The sequence below is a fragment of the Bos indicus x Bos taurus genome, chromosome 2 (assembly GCF_003369695.1).
Source record: "Bos indicus x Bos taurus breed Angus x Brahman F1 hybrid chromosome 2, Bos_hybrid_MaternalHap_v2.0, whole genome shotgun sequence".
Lineage (NCBI taxonomy): Eukaryota > Metazoa > Chordata > Mammalia > Artiodactyla > Bovidae > Bos > Bos indicus x Bos taurus.
In genome coordinates this window covers 67,666,007-67,688,345 of record NC_040077.1, presented here as the reverse complement: position 1 = coordinate 67,688,345, position 22,339 = coordinate 67,666,007, and the positions used below count along the sequence as shown (strand labels likewise).

At 36.2% G+C, this 22,339-nt stretch overlaps 1 protein-coding gene across 4 annotated transcripts in view; it reads right to left on the bottom strand.

The window, feature by feature from the left end:
- DPP10 (dipeptidyl peptidase like 10) overlaps positions 1-22,339 on the bottom strand; it is a 1,640,795-nt gene that overhangs the window by 4,912 nt on the left and 1,613,544 nt on the right. For all 4 annotated transcript variants that reach the window (XM_027562155.1, XM_027562148.1, XM_027562166.1 and 1 more), the window contains 5 exons: positions 19,210-19,404; positions 18,210-18,264; positions 3,397-3,496; positions 3,085-3,143; positions 2,904-2,976 (listed from right to left, as the gene is read on the bottom strand). In XM_027562155.1, coding sequence (XP_027417956.1) covers positions 2,904-2,976; positions 3,085-3,143; positions 3,397-3,496; positions 18,210-18,264; positions 19,210-19,404 — 482 coding nt within the window. The remainder of the gene's footprint in view (positions 1-2,903; positions 2,977-3,084; positions 3,144-3,396; positions 3,497-18,209; positions 18,265-19,209; positions 19,405-22,339) is intronic.

Below are 22,339 nucleotides of genomic sequence, written 5' to 3'. Positions count from 1 at the left end.
CTTCTGGAGTTAACTCAGACTCACGTCCATCGAGTCAGTGATGCCATCCAGCCATCTCATCCTTTGTTGCCCCCTTCTCCTCCTGCCCCCAATCCCTCCCAGCATCAGAGTCTTCCAATGAGTCAACTCTTCGCATGAGGTGGCCAAAGTACTGGAGTTTCAGCTTTAGCATCATTCCTTCCAAAGAAATCCCAGGGCTGATCTCCTTCAGAATGGACTGGTTGGATTTCCTTGCAGTCCAAGGGACTCCCAAGAGTCTTCTCCAACACCACAGTTCAGAAGCATCAATTCTTTAGCGCTCAGCCTTCTTCACAGTCCAACTCTCACATCCATACATGACCACAGGAAAAACCAAAGCCTTGACTAGACGGACCTTTGTTGGCAAAGTAATGTCTCTGCTTTTGAATATGCTATCTAGGTTGGTCATAACTTTCCTTCCAAGGAGTAAGTGTCTTTCAATTTCATGGCTGCAGTCACCATCTGCAGTGATTTTGGAGCCCCCCATAATAAAGTCTGACACCGTTTCCACTGTTTCCCCATCTATTTCCCATGAAGTGATGGGACTGGATGCCATGATTTTCATCTTCTGAATGTTGAGCTTTAAGCCAACTTTTTCACTCTCCACTTTCAATTTCATCAAGAGGTTTTTTAGTGCCTCTTCACTTTCTGCCATAAGGGTGGTGTCATCTGCATATCTGAGGTTATTGATATTACTCAGGGCTAAATATTTAATGTGGACCATATTGGTTTCTCCTCTTTCTTTCTAACTTGCTACTCCCTGAACCTCAGTTACAAAACCGAAATAAGTAGCATAGCAGCCTAAGTGTGGGCAGCAACATTGACCTGAACTAGCTATGAAGACTTGGACAAATCACTTCAATAATTTTGTGTAGCATTTTGCTCATAGGCTGCCTTGGCTGTACATTCTTAAACTGTGCATCTTCAAATTTCTGTAAATAACTTTTAAGCTAATGTGTTTCAACTGTCTTTGTAAAAGTAGGGCAGTCTTACCAATAGTTTAGACTTCATTGCTCTAATGCTATGGTACTGATTGATCCTGCTACAGAGCAGACAATAAAAGACTCTAAATAATCATTTTCATCTTTTAAAATTCTGGTAATCTTTTCCAACATTCTCTTATTGTACTTAATGGGAAAATTGCCATGTCATTTCTAAATAACTGTGCAAATTGCTCCATAAAGGTAAGCTACCAGAAATGCTAATAAATAGGGTAATGACTGAGGTAAAATGATACTCTATATACCTCATTTGTTTATTGTAGAAAACAAATTGAAAAAGACTCCATCATTCAGCTTTATGGATAAAGCTGAAAATAAATGTGCAAATGGATTTTCTAGTTTTTTTTTTTCTGTTTAGTTTCTAGTGCAAAGCATGTTGATAATTGCCATGTATCCCTTCTTAAAACTAAATAGAGGCATTAAGTCTAATTGGTTGAGTTTCCTGATTTGATGATAATTTTGAAAGATAATACTAACAATGGTAGTATTATATTACTACTGATTGACTGCCTATAATCTATGAGTCCCATATGGAATATGTGTGTGTGTGTGTGTGTGTGTGTGTGTGTGAGTACATTTGTTGTGTGTGTGTGTGCAAACACATAGGCGCATTTCCTTTGAAGTGATCGGTGTTGAAGGTCTACTCACATTTTATCAGGTAGGTGAAGCAGCACAGAGCACTGACAGTTCCCTGTGCTATTCCTCAGGCTCTCATCAGTTAGTAGGCTTTTGAAGCAAATCACTAAGTAGGGTGAAGGGAGGAGGATTGAGCTTTGCCTCTTTGAGGTGGGGCACCTACGAAAATGGTTTGGAAATCTACCTAAGGGAGATTTGTCTCTTCTCCCTCATTTACCTATTTATTCACATATATACTATAAACATAATATATACATACTGTATATCGGTATTGATATGAGCTCTAATTTAACTATTTTAACTATGACCTGACATGCTTAAAAGTCAAGTTTGAGGGCTAGTGTTATCTTCACTGTAAGCCCTTGTTAGTAATATTCTCTGTAAAATGGGATAAAAATACTGAGGCAAGGCAGGGTAGACTGACAAAAACAAGTTTAAGATTTAGGAAATATTGCTGCAAGGCTTTGCTTCTCCTTGTTCACTTGCCAGGTAGCCTTGGATAAATCAGTTTCCTCCTTGAAATTGATTTTTCTCATCTGTGAGTGGAGCTATAAATACTCAGCCCTCTGTTGTAAAATTTCACATAAAATAATGTGAAAAAAGATATAATTTCTTTGAGCCACTAACACTTCAGGTGAATATAAAATGATATTATTTATTACTAGTAATATCAATCACATCCATCTCCAATGTATAAAATAATAAAAAAGGAGATGATATAAAAGTGCTTTTTTTGTTTTTTGTTTTAACTTAAGTGAGAAATCTCATCAGAATTTCATCTCAGTGCTGGCACCTTTTGCTATGCTGTTGTTTTTCAGGTTAGAGTCCATGTGCGGTATGCTGAACAACATGATCCTAGTAGTGAGTAACCACACATGGTTATTTATATTTAAGTTAATTACAATTAAATAAAATTTAAAAATTCAGTTTCTCAGTCATACTAAATATGTCAAGCACACATGGCCAGTGGCTACTGTGCTCAGCTGCACAAACATTTCCATCATCACAGAGTTTTACTGCACAGTGGCTGCCATCAAGCCCCATTGCCTCCTCCACTCTTAGTCCTGATGTCCTTCTGTCCTTCTGCCCACTTCCTCCCAGGTACTCGATTGCTTGTGCCATTCTCTTCTGCTCTCCTCCCCAGAAGGTTACAGCACCTCCTGTAAGCAAATCCTTGGAGGTGTCCCTTTGTTCAAGGTCAGACTCCATCAATTAAGAAGCAGCAAATGACACTAAGCAGCTACTTACTGTCAGCAGTCCCATGGATTATTAATATATTTTCTTCTTTCAAGCCATGAATATTATGTAGCACACTAGATGCCTATAAATAAAAACACAAGAATCTGTATATAGAGATTAACCTATATTTGCATTCAGCAGTTTTAGAATAAAAATACTATTCTTTACTCATTGCTTTTAAGTTAGTTACCTGGTATGTGCTTTCGTCTTTTGATGGCATACCAAGATATCTTTCAGAGAAAGCTGAGGCTATGATCCAAGAACACAGAAATTTAAGGATACACTAAAAACCATTTGACTAGCACATTTCATTATTTAGTTTCTACCTTTCACATTTAATTGTCATGCACCAGTAAAACTGATTGAATCAGAGAGGTGATAAACTGCTGAAAACATCTCTGATAGTACATGGTAAATGACCTCGACTGAGCATCTCTACATGAGGACTTTTGTTTCTATAAATCAATACATTATTTTAGGTCAGTCTGTAGGAATTACTCACCATACAACTTCAAGTCTATAATGGGTGCAATCACTGATCCACATTTAAAAAGTTTTTCATCTGATTTTAAGATCATGGATGCAATATAGCCACCATAGCCCTGGACAAAAAAAAAAAAAAGGTTTATATATGTAAGATTATTGATTATTCCTGGAGACATTTTAATGTTTTACCTTTTGGTCACTGTTAGTTAATATACTAACTGGAGAAGGAAATGGCAACCCACTCCAGTGTTCTTGCCTGGAGAATCCCAGGGACGGGGGAGCCTGGTGGGCTGCCGTCTCTGGGGTCTCATGGAGTCGGACACGACAGAAGCGACTTAGCAGTAGCAGCAGCAGTTAATATGCATATCAGAATGTCTCATAATGCTCCATCTTTAAGCAAAGAATACACAAAACATGGTTATGTACAGATGAAAATTTTGAAAAGTTATTTAAATTTTTATATAATGTTATTTCAATAACTTTAGGTAAAATATAAAATTTATTTATCATCAAGTGTCAAATATTTGCTCTTTGATCTGATATCTGGGAATAGATCCAAATAATTTGAAATCAGGGTAATATGTGCATGCATGCTAAGTTGCTTCAGTCATGTCCGACTCTTTGTGACTATGGACTATAGCCCACCAGGCTCCTCTGTCCATGGGATTCTCCAGGCAAGAATACTGGAGCGTATTTCCATGCCCTCCTCCAGAGGATCTTTATGACCCAGGGATTGAACCCCCATCTGCATTAGCAGGCAGGTTCTTTACCATTAGTGCCACCTGGGAAGCCCAGTGACTAAATCATATATCATTTTAGACATATATATTTAACAAAACAGCATATTCATTTAATAAAACATTTAAAATTATGATTATTAAGAATTAAGAAAGTATTAAATGTTTAATATATATCATCACAAGTATAGATTCTGTTTTCAATCCACACAACTAAACATTTGAAAGAACTCATATATGATAAATACTTTCGCTAGTTAGATGTATTGGATTATTTTTAAATTCAATTTTTAAATATCCACCTTGAAATGCTTTTGAACAAATCTAATTATACATTTAAAAAATACATAAATCAAGGTGTCTAGTTTTCTTTTGAAGACTATTTTTCTGACTAGAAAAATTTAAGAGGAGATTTTAATAACTATAGTAATGCTGGGTTAAGGGGATGACCTAAGTTGTCAGTGCATTTTAAGCATTAATTTTTGCTGTGCTCTTGGTGTTGTGTTTTATTTTGCCAGACATTGGAATATCCTGAGAGGTATTATTAATAAAGATATTAATATTCAAGCCTTAATAAATGGGGAAACAGTGGAAACAGTGTCAGACTTTATTTTTTTTGGGCTCCAAAATCACTGCAGATGGTGACTGCAGCCATGAAATTAAAAGATGCTTACTCCTTGGAAGAAAAGTTATGACCAACCTAGATAGCATATTCAAAAGCAGAGACATTACTTTGCCAACAAAGGTCCATCTAGTCAAGGCTATGGTTTTTCCAGTGGTCAGGTATAGATGTGAGAGTTGGACTGTGAAGAAAGCTGAGTGCTGAAGAATTGATGCCTTTGAACTGTGGTGTTGGAGAAGCCTCTTGAGAGTCCCTTGGACTGCAAAGAAATCCAACCAGTCCATTCTGAAGGAGATCAGCCCTGGGATTTCTTTGGAAGGAAGGATGCTAAAGTTGAAACTCCAGTACTTTGGCCACCTCATGCGAAGAGTTGACTCATTGGAAGACTCTGATGCTGGGAGGGATTGGGGGCAGGAGGAAAAGGGGACGACAGAGGATGAGAGGGCTAAATGGCATCACTGACTCGATGGACGTGAGTCTGAGTCAACTCCGGGAGTTGGTGATGGACAGGGAGGCCTGGCGTGCTGCGATTCATGGGGTTGCAAAGAGTCAGACACGACTGAGCAACTGAACTGAACTGAAGTGAATGCAAATGGTTCATGATAAGCTCTACTTGTGAAAGATTTGAAGATGATTCTAGTGTGTTTTGGTGCTATAGGAAACTGTTATTTTCTCTATAACTCGAGAAATAAATAATGTCATTTATGCTTTTCTAAAGCATCATTTAAAAATGGGTATTGGAAAGTCCAAAATGTAATCAGACATTACTATAGTGGTTGAGAGAATATATGTGAAGAGTAGCAGAATATACCACTCAAAAGTACACTACTTGGCATATTAATTATTTTGAGCTGTAAGCACTTGCAAAAACAGCAAATCCAGAGGGAAGCTTTTCTTTCTCTGAATGCCTGTATCTGCCTAAAGGCAGATCCTCCAAAAGTTCAAGGGCCCCTACCTGGAAGTTTCATCACTGAGGGAAGATTGATTCTTGTCACAGGAAAGGAGACTAGAAATTGACACCACACCCAGACTCACTGTGTCACAAGCCTTGCCTCCCATCTATTCTTCTAAGGCCCCATGTGTTTCCTAACACTAACTTGAAAAGAAAGTGAAAACATTAGTCACCCAGTTGTGTCCAACTCTTTGAAACCCCAGAGACTGTAGCCTGCCAGGCTCCTCTGTCCAGAGGATTTCCTAGGCAAGGATCCTAGAGTGGGTTGCCATTTCCTTCTCCAGGGGATTCGCCCCACCCAAAGATTAAACCTGGGTCTCCTACAATGCAGGCAGAGTCTTTACCATCTGAGCCATCAAGGAAGCCCAAAAATAATTTACTCTCTCTTAACATACCTATATCCCCTTTTCTCTTTCCCTGTTGAAACTGAGCAGGTCTGAGGGGCTCCTGGGCACAGAAGACTATCTGTCCCCCTTTTCTTGTTTGTAGGGAGTAGATAAGATTCCAACATCCATGGCCTTCCCTGAGTTCCAAAGGGCAGGTTCAAACTGGCTAATCAGGGAAGGGAGGGGATGCAGAGAAAAGGGAGGAGTAGTCAAAAACAATAGTACAGCATATTAAAAAGCGGAGATATTACTTAGCTGATAAAGGTCCGTATGGTCAAAGATATGGTTTTTCCAGTAGTCATGAATGGATGTGAGAGCTGGACAGTAAAAAAGGCTGAGCACCAAAGAACTGTTGCTTTCAAACTGTGGTGCTGGAGAAGCCTCTTGAGAGTCTCTTGGACAGCAAGGAGATCAAACTTGTCAATCCTAAAGGAAATCAACCCTGAATATTCACTGGAAGGACTGATGCTGAAACTGCAGTACTTTGGCCATCTGATATGAAGAGCCAACTCATTGGAAAAGACCCTGATACTGGGAAAGATTGAAGGTAGAAGGAAAAGGGGACAACAGAGAATGAGATGGTTGGATGGCATCACTGATTCAGTGAATATGAGCTTGAGCAAACTGGGAAATAGTGAAGGACAGGGAAGTCTGGCGTGCTGCAGTCTACGGAGTGGCATAATGTTGGACATGTCCTAGGGCCTGAAAAACAACAAGATTCACTTTCTTGTAAAGAGAGGGAAACATAAACACAGATTTTCTTTACAAATGTAAATGTCCCTTGCAAAAGGGTAACTTCTACTCTGTTTTTAAAGCTTCTCCTCTTTATGCTGTTTCTTGAAATAATCAGCTCAAAAAAATGTTTTGCCAAAGAAACATATTCTGGGACGGCATATTCTGCTCCTCTTCAGAAGTATGAAGAAATGAATGAGTCATACAAAGCATGTAAATAAATAGCAATTATAGAGCAAAAGTGTTGAGAGACTGAAAGTTCTCTTCCTATAAGGAACTTTTCAAGTTTCTAGTTCACTATCGTGAAGATTGAGACCATGGTGTTGCAGACAAGAGGTTTCAAATATTTCCCAAGCTGCAACAGTATTCTCATAGTGAAAAATGCATCTTAGCTGATAACTTTTCTGGTTCTAATTCCATAACTACCATGATTTCTGATTATGATTATGATTCTGTTATTATATAACTTGACTACTTTGAGAGAATAACTGAATATAACTATTCTGAGAATAAATGTATATCATATTTAAATAATATAAATTAATAGATTGTATTGTTTTTTATCTCAGTTTCACATGATTCCCGGAGTGAGTCTGTTTAACTCCAGGAAGTAAGAAAGATATCTTTCACAGGAGGGGCAGATCTCAGAAAAATACCTGAAAGTTCTTTTTGAGTTCAATTTGAGAGTCTTTTTAAGTTCATATTCTAAACCAGTAGATTTGGGATAGGGCCCAAGCTTTTGCATTTTTAACAAACTCCCAGGAGGTCTTTATGTTGCTGGTCCATATTTTGAATAGAAAGTTCTTATTGTGTAATAATGTAATAGGGATTCCCACCAGACTATCTTTCTAACTTCAGCCAGAATTCCCTAGACTAATGGAACTTTATATATATATGTGTGTGTGTGTGTGTGTGTGTGTGTGTACCAATGCCCTTAAAATCAATTGAATCAATATGTGTAGAATGGGCTGTGGAGTTCTCCATGTGCTTCTAAGTGAAAGTGCTGTTGTAAATCACTGCTGCTGCATAAGACATTGTATCTGATTTCTTAAAAAACAAATATCTGGCTTTTGGGATCAATGAAAGTAAATTGAAAACTTAACAATATTGAAAGGTTTAGAGTAAAATTCTCTCTATAGCAGTTAAAAATCTAATTCAAAATACTGCTTTAATCTGATTTATTTCAGTTAATAAATTCTATTTTTAAAAGAAAATCAATACTGGCAGGATTAAAATTAATTTTAATTGCTTACCTTCTTCTCTATCATTTCATATTTATTTACTGAATATAAGAACAGACCATAGTAGCTTTATCATAGTTTATTTATGGAATCTCCATACTGTTCTCTGTATCAGTTTTCATTCCTACCACGTTACTGTATGTAAAATGGATAGCCAGTGGAAGTCCATGTATGATGCAGGGAACCCAAGGCCAGTGCTCTGTGACAGCCTAGAAGGGTGGGATGGGGAGGAGGTGGAAAGAAGTTCAAGAGGGAGGGCACATATGTGCACCTAATACTGACTCGATGTGTGGAAAAAAAGTCACCATATTGTAAAGTAATTATCCTCTAATTAAAATAATAAAATACATAATAATAAAAAGAATAGATCATGAAAAAGTTCTTGGAAAAATAATATCCCACAAGATGTTAGGAATCTTAAGTTCTAGTTAGATATGGAATGGTGCTTTAATTTTCAAAGCAACTCATATCTATCAGGAAGATGCCAAAACCCGGGGTTCATCATATTGACTGCAGTTAATGAGAGGATGTTTTTATTAATGTGATATAGACCAATAATGGTCAATAATTGGTATAGGCTGCTATGTTTCAGTTGTGCTGTCATCTTATTGGTATTCTCAGTGATCAGATTTTTCCATTCATTACAATTGTTACATCATGTGCATTTGCAAAATATCTTTAGCATTACTTGTAAAATTTTAACAAATTTATCTAGATTTTTAAAAGTTTATTCTGTGGATTTAAAGTATAGAAAACTGTTATTTCTTTAAAAAATATATTTTACCCTTGGTGTAAGAAATTGAATCCAATAGACAAAAGGACTAGAAGAGCAGGGGAGAGGGGAAATCTGTAATACCATTTTACTGAGGACTTACATTTTCATGGGACTCATGTTTTGAAATAATAAAGTGACTTTTTTGACACAGTGTGCAAAAAGGTTTCATGAGTGAGTGAAGTCGCTCAGTCGTGTCCGACTCTGCGACCCCATGGACTGTAGACTACCAGGCTTCTCTGTCCATGGGATTCTCCAGGCAAAAAACCTGGAGTGAGTTGCCATTTCCTTCTCCAGGGAATCTTCCCAACCCAGGGATCAAACCCAGGTTTCCCGCATTGCAGGCAGATGCTTTACCCTCTGAGCCACCAGGGAAGCCCTAAAGGTTTCATGGTTGTAATCAAAAATACATAGTAACAGAGCTGGAAAAAAAAAAAGTTTTCCTGCAGCTTTAGACTTGTATGATTCCCTCTGAATCACATCACTTCTAATATATAGTGAATTGATTTGAAGTAAAATACTGTAAATACTTTATGAATAATAAAATTTATTATATTAATTTGCATGAAAACTGTTAAATTTGTTTAATGTAATCACATATACTATATTAAAATTTTTATATTCCTGCCTTCCTAGAAGTGACTCAGTGTCCCTAACAAACTCTTACCCATATTGAGACTATTATTAATAAGACTATAAATAATAAATAATTACCTCCATAGGTTGCTTGAAAAACTTCCATACTTATTGCATTTAAAATTTCTTTTACCTTCCCCAGGAAGGTCTCTTGTCTCTTGTCTCCTCAAATTTCCCTATTTTAGACCAATCAATATCTCCTAGTGAAATAGTTCTTGTCTCATGATTGAAAATTGCCCACTCATCTTTAATCTTGATCTCCTGTCTCTCTGCTTCACTTTTCTGAATTGCAATACCATGTCTGACATTTTATATACTTTTCTAATTATTTGTTTTCATTTATCTCTCCTCATTGCATTAACAATTTTTTAAAAAGATAGACTTTATTTTTGCTTTTGGTTTGTGTTGGTGACTTCTATATGTCCAGCAACTGAAAAGTGCTAGGCACATAGTATACACTCAGTAAATGTTTGTTGAATGAATACATTTTAATTCCATTAATGCTGGCCTGGTAACCACAGCAATACAAGTTCTCAGTATGATGCATATAGGGTATTAAATTTTGCCATTTATTTTTAATTTGTGTCATCAATCAAAAAAATGTCAGAAAAGTTTTTTTCAGCAGGTTTTTTTTTTTTACTTTTAACATTTAAATATAAGTACTTGGTACAAAGAACGTAATATTATTATATTGTATTTTATGAACTTGATTAGGTCATAAGGATAATTATTCAAACTAAAATGGTTTAACATCTTTAATCATGTTATTTGAATAATTATTGAGTAACAGATGGTCACTTAATGGCTAAATATGCTAATAGTATAAGCTTTCCATTTATCTAACAAACAAGTTAGAAAATAACACTGACAAAAACATACTACTCACAATAAACATTAAAATGCACTAAAAATAAACAATACATAGAAATAAACAAAGCAGGAAAGATATTGACATCCATAAAGAAAACTAAAATTTCTATTGAAAAATGCAAAAAGGATTAAATAAAAGAGATGTACTATGTCATTCAATCAAAGCAGCATCTTTTGAAAATTTTAATTATTCTCAAATTAAATATTGTTTAAATTAAATTTTAGTTAAAAGAATATAGCCAAATGTTTTGCAAGAATTTGAGAAAGTGGAGAAAATAAGAGCAGTAGGTCAAAGGTATCTTGAAAGAAAAGAACAAAAAGTGGGAAATATTTTAAAATATTAAAATGAATTATTATTAAGCATACTATACCCACCAAGGCTTCCCTGGTGGCTCAGATGGTAAAGAATCTGCCTACCATGCAGGAGACTTGGGTTCCATCCCTGGTTGGGAAGATCTCTTGGAGAAAGAAATGGCAACCCATTCTAGCATTCTTGCCTGCAAAATTCCAAGGACAAAGGAGCCTGGGGGTTTGCAGTCCATGGCATCACAAAGAATTGGAGGCAACTGAGCAACTTCCCTGGTGGCTCAGCTGGTAAAGAATCTGCCTGCAATGCAGGCGACCTGGGTTTGATCCCTGGATTTAGAAGATCCACTGGAGAAAGGAATGGCTACCCTCTCCAGTATTCTGGCCTGGAGAATTCCATGGATTGCTACAGCTTCCTGCCTGTAAGAGTATAGTTGATGGGCAACAGCATAATATATCAAAAAATGAAGCACACAGAGACAAATATTTTTTAAAAATATTAAAATATCAAATATTAATATTTTGGTGAGCTTAGGGAAAAATTCAACTGGCATAATTACATACCTATTTGAAAACTTTGGAAAATTGGAACAGCAAAAAAATAAAATAAAAATTGAAGTAATGATAACTGTACATTCTCCAAATTTGATGAAAACACTAAAGCCAAAAAGCACAGTGTATTCCCCTAAGGGTTAAGGGTTGGCTATCTAGCAGGAAAGAGAAAATCCCAGAGGAGAGAAAGAACATGAAAGGGGTTCAATTCAAATGTTTTTGCAACTGAAAATCAAATAAAACATAAATACCTTGACAAGGCTTACAGTCTGACATAAGAAATGAAATAAGAACACAAATATAATGTGCTATATTATGATATAATGAATATAAGAAACGACTGACAAAGTGTTCTTTCAATACACAGGAGGGAATGATGATTTCCAGTGGGAGAAATTTAGTGAATAATTAATGGAGGCAAGGACCTCTGAATGAGACTGAATAAGAAGTAGAATTATAAAACCCATGTACAGACTTGAGGCTGTTATTAGAAATAAATTAAAAGTTATGAACAAAAGCAGTGAAGTAAAAAGGTGGAAGAAATACTTATAAACCAGTAAAAATTTTGGCTTAACTATATTGAAGAAAATTCATTTGGAACAATAAATAACTCTCAGAATAAGCTTAAAACCTATGTTAGGTAATAGTTAAAACTTTTTAGTTAATTTTGTTTACCTATAGAATATGTGTGCAATATTAAAATGAAATTGGATATAAAAAGTCAAGCATTATCTTTTATGTTGGCTGAAGTTTTTCTCTAGTATCCATGTGATAATTTTGAAGAGAATGCATTTATTTAATCAGTGCTTTCCTGGCATTTACAGGCTTATTATTTCAATTAATAGAATATAGGTAGGGATGTTGTCCAAAATTATATATTATTTAACACAAAATACATTTTTAGAAATACTAAAAACTCTATATTCCTTAATCAGGTTACAAGGGTAGAAAGAATAATATTGCTTTTCAAATTCTGAGAGACTAAACTGAACAAATTACACATAAAATAAAAAATATTGACCAATTTCCTAGAGTGCTCTATTTCAGCTTTATGGAGACCAACAGTGAAATGTACCTGAAAACTTCCAAGCAAATTTCATTCCTGCTGACAAAGTCAATTATAATGAATGAAATCAATTATTTAGTGAGGGTGATATAGATGTAGATATAGTTATATACATATAATAGACCATAAAAAAACAGAATGAAATTTAGACCAAAGGGAAGAAAAACCTGGAAACTCAATCAAATAGTTATACAGCTAAAGGAAATAAGTCGGTTAAAGATTGTTGATTGAAATTAAAATTCCTGGCCCTCTAGAACACCTCACTTGAATCATAACATTTTTCACAATAAATTATAACTCAGCCTAGAATCTTAGAAGGGAACAGTGCTTTAGCCTCATTGATGGTAAAAACATGAAGTGTGGCAATACCATTTCTAGCATTTGGTGAAACTGACATCTTAATAGATTCAACTGAAAACAAAACCAAAACTAAACAAAAAATAAATACATAAAAAATGGTAATTAAAAAAATAAAGAACTAAAACAACTAAAAGTAATTTGGAATACAACATTGAGCTGGCACAAAGGTTATGAATTCACAAAGGCCAGATATTACTGAAAACTGTGAACTTGAGAGGTAAACAAGCATAAAGCCAGTTTTGCTTGCTTGTTTCTTTATTTGTTTTGCAAATGCAAGTGATTTAGGCCTTCTGCTATGATGACTCAATGCATGATGTAGACAAAATGCATAGATTCCAAACTAAAGAGAGACTGTACAAAGCTCTACCCCTAAAGATGACAAGAGAAAACTATGCTGCATTAAAGGATTGGTGAAATAATTTTGTTTTTATTCTTGTCATGAACTTGTACTGAATCAATGAAAAAAACTAATCTTGACTAAAAATTTGAGCCATAGGTCAACGTTAGTGTTTGCTGACCCAATGTATCATGTAAGTATAATTAAAACAAAACAAAGCAAACACAAATATACAAATGCAATATAAGCCTTAAAGAATCCCAAGTATAAAATCCCAGTTTTGATGGAATTAATGGAAGACAATTAAACATATTCAAAGAACCCATCAAATCCCAAACATGATGAATAAAAAGATATTCATAACTATACACATACTGTAAAAATTATAAAACGCCAAAGAAAATATATCTTAAAAAAAAAAGTGAAACTGGCAATATTTCTTAGATGCCAGTTCTTCCTAAGTGATCCACAGATTCAGTAGAATTCCCAAGAAAATCCCCGTGGTCTATTTTTGATGGTCCATTGTTTAAGACTCAGTGCTTCCAATGCAGGGAGCATGAGGTCAATCCCTGGTCCTTGAATTAAGATCCCACATGCTGTGTGATGTAGCCAAAAAAAAAAAAAGATTACAAAAGGTGATTCTAAAATTTATAAAGAAATACAATGTCTAGATGAGATAAAAGAACCGTGAAAAAGAACAAGACAGAAGAACTTCTACTATCTCATTTCTAGATACAATATTATTATAAACAGTGATTTTTTAGTATGTCATTTATATCTCAATTTAAAAGATGAAAAAAAGGGAAGAACAGGTTTGTAATTATAATATGCTCCCTCTGATTTAGTAGGATTTCTCCGGTGGCTCAGAGGTAAAGAATCTGCCTGCCAAGCAACAGATGCGGGTTTGATCCCTGAGTCAGGAAGATCCCCTAGAGAAGGAAATGGCAACCCACTCCAGTATTTCTTGTCTGGGAAATCCCTTTAACAAAGGAACCTAGCAGGCTACAGTCCATGGGGTCACAAAGAGTCGGACATGACTTAGCCCAGCTCAGCAACACCAAGAAATATCAAATCACTATGTTGTGAAAACAGACACTAAACAGGAACTAACGCAGTATTGTAGAGGTAGATAGGGGAATTGGATGAAGGCAGTCAAAAGGTACAAACTTCTAGTTATAGGATAAATAAGTACCAGGTATATATAATATATCACATGATAAATGTAGTTGATACTGCTGTATGTTACAAATGCTCCTTTGTGGATCACTGTCTTGTCATGATGAAGGGGTTTGTGTATCTCAGTGAAGCCATGAGCCATGCCCTGTAGGGCTACCCAAGACAGACAGGTCATAATGGAGAGTTCTGACAAAACGTGATCCACTGGAGGAGGGAATGGAACACTACCCCAGCACACTAGCTGTGAGAACCCCATGAACTGTATAAAAAGACAAAAAGATACGACACCAAAGGAAGAGCCCCACCTGAGGTTGGAAGGTGTCCAATATGCTACAGGGGAAGAGGGAGGAGGTCTTCTAATAGCTCCAGAAAAAATGAAGTGACTGGGCCAAAGCAGAAATACTTGTGGATTTTTCTGGTGATGAAGGTAAAATCTGATGCTGTCAAGACCAGTACTGCATTAGAACCTAGAAAGTTAGGTTCATGAATCAAGGTATATTGGATGTGGTCAAGCTGAAGATGGCAAGAAAAAACATCAACATCTTAGGAATCAGTGAACTAAAATAGACAAAAATGGGTTAATTTAATTCAGATGACCATTGTATCTACTACTGTGGGCAAGAATCCTGTAGAAGAAATGCTGTAGTCCTCATAATCAACAAAAGAGTCTGAAATGCAGTACTTGGTTGCAACCTAAAAATGGCAGAATGATCTCAGTTCTTTTCCAAGACAAACCATTCAACTACACTGTAATCCATGTCTATACTCCAACTACTGATGCCAAAGAAGCTGAAGTTGATCAGTTCTATGAAGACCTAGGAGACCTCCTAGAACTAACACCAAAAAGACATCCTTTTCATCATAGAGGATTGAAATGCCAAAGTAGGAAGTCAAGAGATAATTACAGTAAAACATAATTTGGGCCTTGGAGTACAAAATGAAGCAGGACAAAGGCTAATATAATTCTGCAAGAGAATGCACCAGTCAATAGCAAACATCGTTTTCAACAACACAAGAGATTATTTTAGACATGGACATCACCAGATGGTCAATACTGAAATCAGATTGATAACATTCTTTGTAGCCAAAGATGGAGAAGCTGAATACAGTCAGCAAAACAAGACCTGGAGCTGACTCAGATCATCAGCTCCTCATAGCAAAACTCAGGCTAAAACTAAAGAAAATGGGCAAAATCACTAGGCCAGCTAGGTACAACTTAAATCAAATCCCCTATGTATATACTATGGAGGTGACTGATAGATTCAAGGGATGAAATCAAGGAAACAGTATTCCTGAAGAACTATGGACTTAGGTCTACAATATTGTACAGGAAGCAGCAAACAAAACATCCTGAAGAGAAAGAAATGCAAGAAGTCAAAGTGCTTGTCTAAGGAGACTTTACAAATAGCTGAGGAAAGAGAAGAAGAAAAGCAAGGGAGAAAGGGAAAGGTACTCCCAACTAAATGCAGAGTTCCACAGAAAAGCATGGAGAGACAAGAAGGCCTTCCTCAATGAACAATGCAATGAAAAGAGGAAAACAACAAACAGAAAGCATAAGACTAGAGATTGCTTCAAGAAAATTGGAAATATCAAAGGAACATTTCATCCAAAGATGGGCATAATAAAGGACAGAAATGGCAAAGATCTAATAAAATCAGATCAGATCAAGAAGAGATGGAAAGGATACACAGAATATCTGTACAAAAAAGATTTTAATGACCCGGATAACCACTATGGTGTAGTCTCTCACTCACAGCCAGACTGTTGCCCCATCTATTTCCAATGAAGTGATGGGACCAGATGCCATGATCTTCATTTTCTGAATGTTGAGCTTTAAGCCAACTTTTTCACTCTCTTGTCTCACTTTCATCAAGAGGTTCTTTAGTTCTTCCTCATCTTCTTCCATAAGGGTGGTGTCATCTGCATATTTGAAGTTATTGATATTTCTTCCAGCAATCTTGATTCCAGGTTTTGCTTCCTCCAGCCCAGCATTTCTCATGATATACTCTGCATATAAATTGAATAAGCAGGGTGACAATACACAGCCTTGACTGTATATTGACTCCTTTTCCTCTTTGGAACCAGTCTGTTGTTCCATGTCCAGTTATAACTGTTGCTACCTGACCTGCATACAGATTTCTCAAGAGGCAGGTCAGGTGGCCTGGTATTCCCAGCTCTATCAGAATTTTTTCCACAGTTTATTGTGATCCACACAGTCAATGGAGAAGGAAATGGCACCCCACTCCAGTACTCTTACCTGGGAAATCCCATGGACGGAGGAGCCTGGTAGGCTGCAGTCCATGGGGTCACGAAGAGTCGGACACGACTGAGCAACTTCCCTTTCCCTTTCCCTTTCCCTTACACAGTCAATGGCTTTGGCATAGTCAATAAAGCAGAAATAGATGTTTTTCTGGAACTCTCTTGCTTTTTTGAAAACCCAGCAGATGTTGGCAGTTTGATCTCTGGTTCCTCTGACTTTTCTAAAACCAGCTTGGACATCTGGAAGTTCATGTTTCACGTATGGCTGAAGCCTAGCTTGGAGAATTTTGAGCATTATTTTACTAGCGTGTGAGATAAGTACAATTGTGTAATAGTTTGAGCATTCTTTGGCATTGCCTTTCTTTGGGATTGGAATGAAAACTGACCTTTTTCCAGTCCCGTGGCCACTGCCGAGTTTTCCGTATTATAAAGCAGAGATACTACTTTGCTGACAAAGGTCCATATAGTCAAAGTTACAGTTTTTCCAGTAGTCATGTATGGATGTGAGAGTTGAACCATAAAGAAGGCTGAACACTGAAGAATTGATGCTTTTTAACTGTGGTGTTGGAGAAGAAAGACTCTTGAGAGTCCTTTGGACTGCAAACCAATTCAGTCCAAAATCAAACCAGTCAGTCCTAAAGGAAATCAGTTCTGAATATTCATTGGAAGAACTGATGCTGAAACTGAAGCTCCAATAATTTTCCCACCTCATGCGAAGATCTGACTAATTGGAAAAGACCCTGATGTTGGGAAAGATTGAAGGCTAGAGGAGAAGGGGATGACAGAGGATGAGATGTTTGGATGGTATCACTGACTCCATAGACATTAGTTTGAGCAAGTTCCGTAAGATGGTGAAGGACAGGGAAGCTTAGCATGCTGCAGTCTGTGGGGTTGCAAAGAGTTAGACATGACAGAAACTGAACAACAGAACAACAAGATAGTAAATCCTAAGAGTGCCCATTTCAACGAAAAATTTTTTTTTTCCTATTTAGTTTTGTATCTATATGGGATAATTGTGCTTGTATAATCACTCATGCCTGCCTCTTTGCAACCCTATGGCCTGTAGTCCACCAGGCTCCTCTGTCCATGGGATTCTCCAGGCAAGAATACTGGAGTGGGTTGTCATGCCCTCTTCCAGGGGATCTTCTGGACCCAGGGATCAAATCCACGTCTCTTTTTTTCTCCTGCATTGGCAGGTGGGTTCTTTATAACTAGTCCCATCTATACTTTAATAGAAAGTTATTTTAAAAGGAAGTAAATATCATCCAAGAGCACAGCAACATAATTATAAATACTGGTCATCTTTTAGTCTCTAAGCCCTGTAGTCTTTGCCAAGTCTGTGGTGCTTGTTCCTTATTTGGATAACAGGCTCCTTCAACAGATTTACATGACTGATTATTTCTTGTTATTTAAGTATCCACTTACATATCACTTAAATTGGAGGGGCCTTACTTGACCACTCAATCTAATAACATTGGTCCCTTCATCCATCAGTTTTTCTTGTTTTGTTTTCCTTAAAAGACACAATACCAGATGAAACTATGCTTTTAATTTACTTGTTTACTTTCTCTTTCTCCTCTCTAGAAGATAATCTTCATGAAAACAGATTCCTTTTTTTTTTTGCCCTACTGTTGCTCTATTTCTAATACCAGGTTCCAATTAGAGATACACAGTGCATAGTTGCTGAATTAATAAATAACTGAATTTATATAAAATTAATTACGTTTCATTTTAAAGGATAACAGAAATTATAGTAATATGAAGAGAATAATTATACAAGTACACATAGAAACAGGTAATGTACGCACACGTATTTACTGTTTACCTTTCCAAAAATGCTTAATCTTTTGGAGTCAATGTATGGCTGTTTCAGTAAAAATCTGAAATGAAAAAAAATTATAGTTATATCTTCTTGAGTTAAATGAACCACGGAAATTCATTCTTAGCCATAAGGGAAAAAAAAACAAAACCAAAACCAAAACAGAAGTCAAACAAGAACTGCTTTAGTGGTTAGAACTCTGTTCATATGGAAGGGTACTGTATACCAAAGTCTTGCTTCTCAGAGTAGTGGAGCAGTTTGGGTGTCACTCCTGTTAGCTTGTTACAAATACAGAATCTCGGGTCCACTACAGGCCTACTGAATTAGCATCTACATTTTAACAATATCCTAGGTGATATCTATACGCTGTGTTAAAGAACCTATTAACTTTCTCAGTTCACCTTTTCTCACTCATGTGGGAAACGTATTTATGAAAGCTCAAGAACTGTAATTAACTGGGAAAGTAATAGACATTGTGATTATTATAAATAATAATATTGTAGTTTAATGAAGCTCTCTCCCATTTCACAAATCCAAAGTGAATTCTAATTCTAGAGGGGGACGTATGATAATTCTTTCATTATGTCAATGAGTGTGAAAGATACTTGAAAAAATAGTTTATATCAGGGGTCCCTTTCCCCAGGCCACAGACTGGTACTGGTCCATAACCTCTTAGGAAGTGGGTCACACAGCAGGAGGTGAGAGACAGGTGAGTCAGTGGAGTTTTGTCTATATTTACAGACATTCTCTCATCACTCTCATTACCGCCTGAGCTCCACCTTCTGTCAGACCAGTGGTGGCATTAGATTTTCTCTGATCCATGGAAAAATTGTCTTTCATGAAACCAGTCCCTGGGATCAAAAAGGCTGGGGACTACTGGTCTATATAATTAACCTAGAAAGTTGTCTAATCATTAAAACACAAACCTCTTAGCATTAATAGTATTATATATCACATACCTAGCATTCACATAGGACAAACAATAAGAAGATGTACACCTACTTACTTCACAGCTGCTATTTGGTCCTTTACTTCCACTGAGCCTAATCTTCGATGAATCTCTTGCAAAATTTTCAGGCCCTGAAATCCACTTCCTCTGCCATCAAACCGTGCAATGATGATGTTATCCGTGTCGACAAGCACTGAATCCCAGTCTATATGAAACTTATCTGTTACCAGCTGGCCTCCTGGTTCTTCATCCCTGAAAATACCGATACATTGACTCAATACAAGAGCAATTAATAATGCAGTAGAAATCTAAGTTTTCTTACTTATTAGTTAAAAATTATGGAAAAGACCCATTTTGATTATTAAAATTTCAGTTAATTCTTGATATTAGCCTGAAAAATATGTCATTTCCCTTTGTAAACTTTTGAATGGAAAACTCTTGAATGAAATGAAAATATAAAACAGAACTTAAAACTATCCATGAGAAACTATTTTAATTCATTTTGAAAAGAGAACAAAGAAAAATACACACACCTTTCATAGACATTTCTAAAGGATGATCATGAAGTTGACATACAGGCCCTACTTTACTGGATTTCTTACAGTGTTTTCAAAATGTCTTACAGAGGGTATACAAGGGGTTAGAGATCTGATAGAAAGAAGGATCAGTCGTGGAGGCTTAAAAATAATTTAACAAGAGATGTGCAATCCTAAAGCATATCAGATTTAAAAAGAAACACTGCATTAATATTTCCTGAATTGTTTCTTGTGACAGAATTCTCACTGAGAAGAATTTAAGCAAAGAGTGAGAAAAAGATATTTCTCATCCCTAAGGCTGACAGCAAGAAAAGGAAGCAGAGACACATACGTTTGAAAAATTCGAAAGCTAGAAGTAAAGAAGGACACACCGATTATAAAGCATGAACATTCTCTCCAGAGGGAAAAGGTGATACAATTTTAAAATGTCACATTACAGTGGTATTTATAACTTATTCTCTTTGGAATACAGAAAGGTTAAAAAAAAAAAAAAAAAAAGCAGACTCTCATAAAAATCACACAGATTATCTAGGTCCAATGGCTTCTCCAGTGGTCCAATGGCTCAGAAGTAAAGAAACTGCCTGCAGTGCAGGAGGTGCAGATTCATAGGCTACGTACCAGAAAATTTCACCCTACACACTCCCTTGTAAAGACACCAAACTTGCCTTCAAGTCTATGCAAATATATTGCTTAGAAGCACTAAAATATACCAATGCACAAACTAATCCTCATTAACAAGCTCTGAGGTTATCAGGTTTGCTAAAGAAAAAACTTCTGAGCAGCAAGTGGAACTGAGTAGATGCAGAGGTTGAGTGGGACCTAAAGAGGAAACAGGGAATAGGGCAAAATGTCAGACAACTAAAATGCATTGAATGCTATTATGGGATGAACTGTGTCTCAAAAACTGTATGTTGAATCTGTAATGTGTACCACCTCAGAATCTGAATGTATTTGGAGATAGTGCTTTTCCAGCAGTGATTAAATTGAAATGAGGCTATTAGGCTGAACCCTAATCTAATCTGACCTGTGTCCTTGCAGCAGGAAATTAGGACACACAGAGACCCTAGGGGTGGGCACGCACAAGGAAAAGAACATGAGAAGAGGATCCGAGAAGGCAGCCATCTGCAAGCCAAGGAGCGGTCTCAGAAGAAACAGAGCCTGCTGAACCCTAGCTTTTGGAGGTCTAGCCTCTAGAATTATGACGAAATAAATTTCTGTTGTTTCAGATACCCCAGGCTGGTATTTTATATGTCAGCCCTAGTAAATTAATGCAAAGACCTTTGAGACCTAACCACTTAGGATCCTTTAACTAACTTACTATAAACTATCAAGAGTTACTTAATCTTTTCGGGGAGGTAGCTGTCTGTTGAATGACGACTTACTGCATGTGTTCTAATTCCTACATTTTAAATAACAAGCACTATGGATGGGTTTTAATTATGACCTACTCCATTCCTTTGTAAATCACACATTTCAGAGTGATTACATGATCCAAACCTAGATCTGTTTTGTCCTTCTGCAATGTTTACAATCTTGATCTCTTTTATAAAATTTAATTAAAAATTTTTAAATTCATTTTATTTTTTGCACAGTTAGGTCTTGGTCAGATTATTAGGAATTATGGCTAAACATCTCCACATTCTTTTCCCTAGAAATTCAATTGCCTAATTCAGAATGAAGTCTAAAATTGGTATTTTTTTCCACATTTCCAGATGGTACTGATATAACTTGCCTACCAGTTGAGAAATGGCATGAATCATCATGCGTAGCACACTTTCTGGTGCATGGAGAACATAGAAAATGCTTGCTGAACTAGATGCTTTCAGGGAAAGTAGACTCGTGTAAAGTTTAAAATGAAAGGACCTTGAAAAGCTTCATAAATCCTGCATTTTGAAGCTTGGAGATTTATTGAGAACTTTAGAAAGCAAAATATGATTCACAGAGAACAAGATACAAGGATTAACTTTAACATTTAAGCTTAGTAAGTACATGACAGTTTAAGTCCCAACTTCACTCTGAACATAGATAGGAAAGATACTAAAACACTAAGACTTAGTTTCCTTATCTTTAATAATGGTAAAATCTGCTGTGCTTTCCTCAAGGAATTTTTAAGCATTAAGTGGCATAATGTACTTGAAAAATACTTTTTGAAATATAGCAAGCAATACAAAATTACTATGTGATTTATTGAACATTTTTCAAACTTATGATTAACAAATGATTGAAGATTTTTCAAGGCAAAAACTCAATTCCTTACTCATGCTTGCAATATCAAGAAAATACAGTTTCCTCCTCTGCTCTGTTTTCTCAGTTGCCATTTTTAACTTCAACCTTGCTGCACCTGCTTTTAATGTTTGAACACAAAATGTTATCAATCCATTATCAGTCAATAATTTTAACACATTGCTCTAACTGGGTGTGTTGTTCTTTCTTTTTTGGTGCAGAATACAGGTATATCTATTTCAAGATTAATTATAAAAGGACATGGATTATGATGGTAAGCATCGTCAGTATAAGGAACAAGTCAGAGGCTTGCAGGAGCAAAGGGAAAATTTTTCACAAAATGTGGACCAGAAAATAGTAGATTTTTTTTAATACAAATTAAGGCAAGAAAATATTACTTATTTGAGGAGGCAGCAATAGCAAGATAT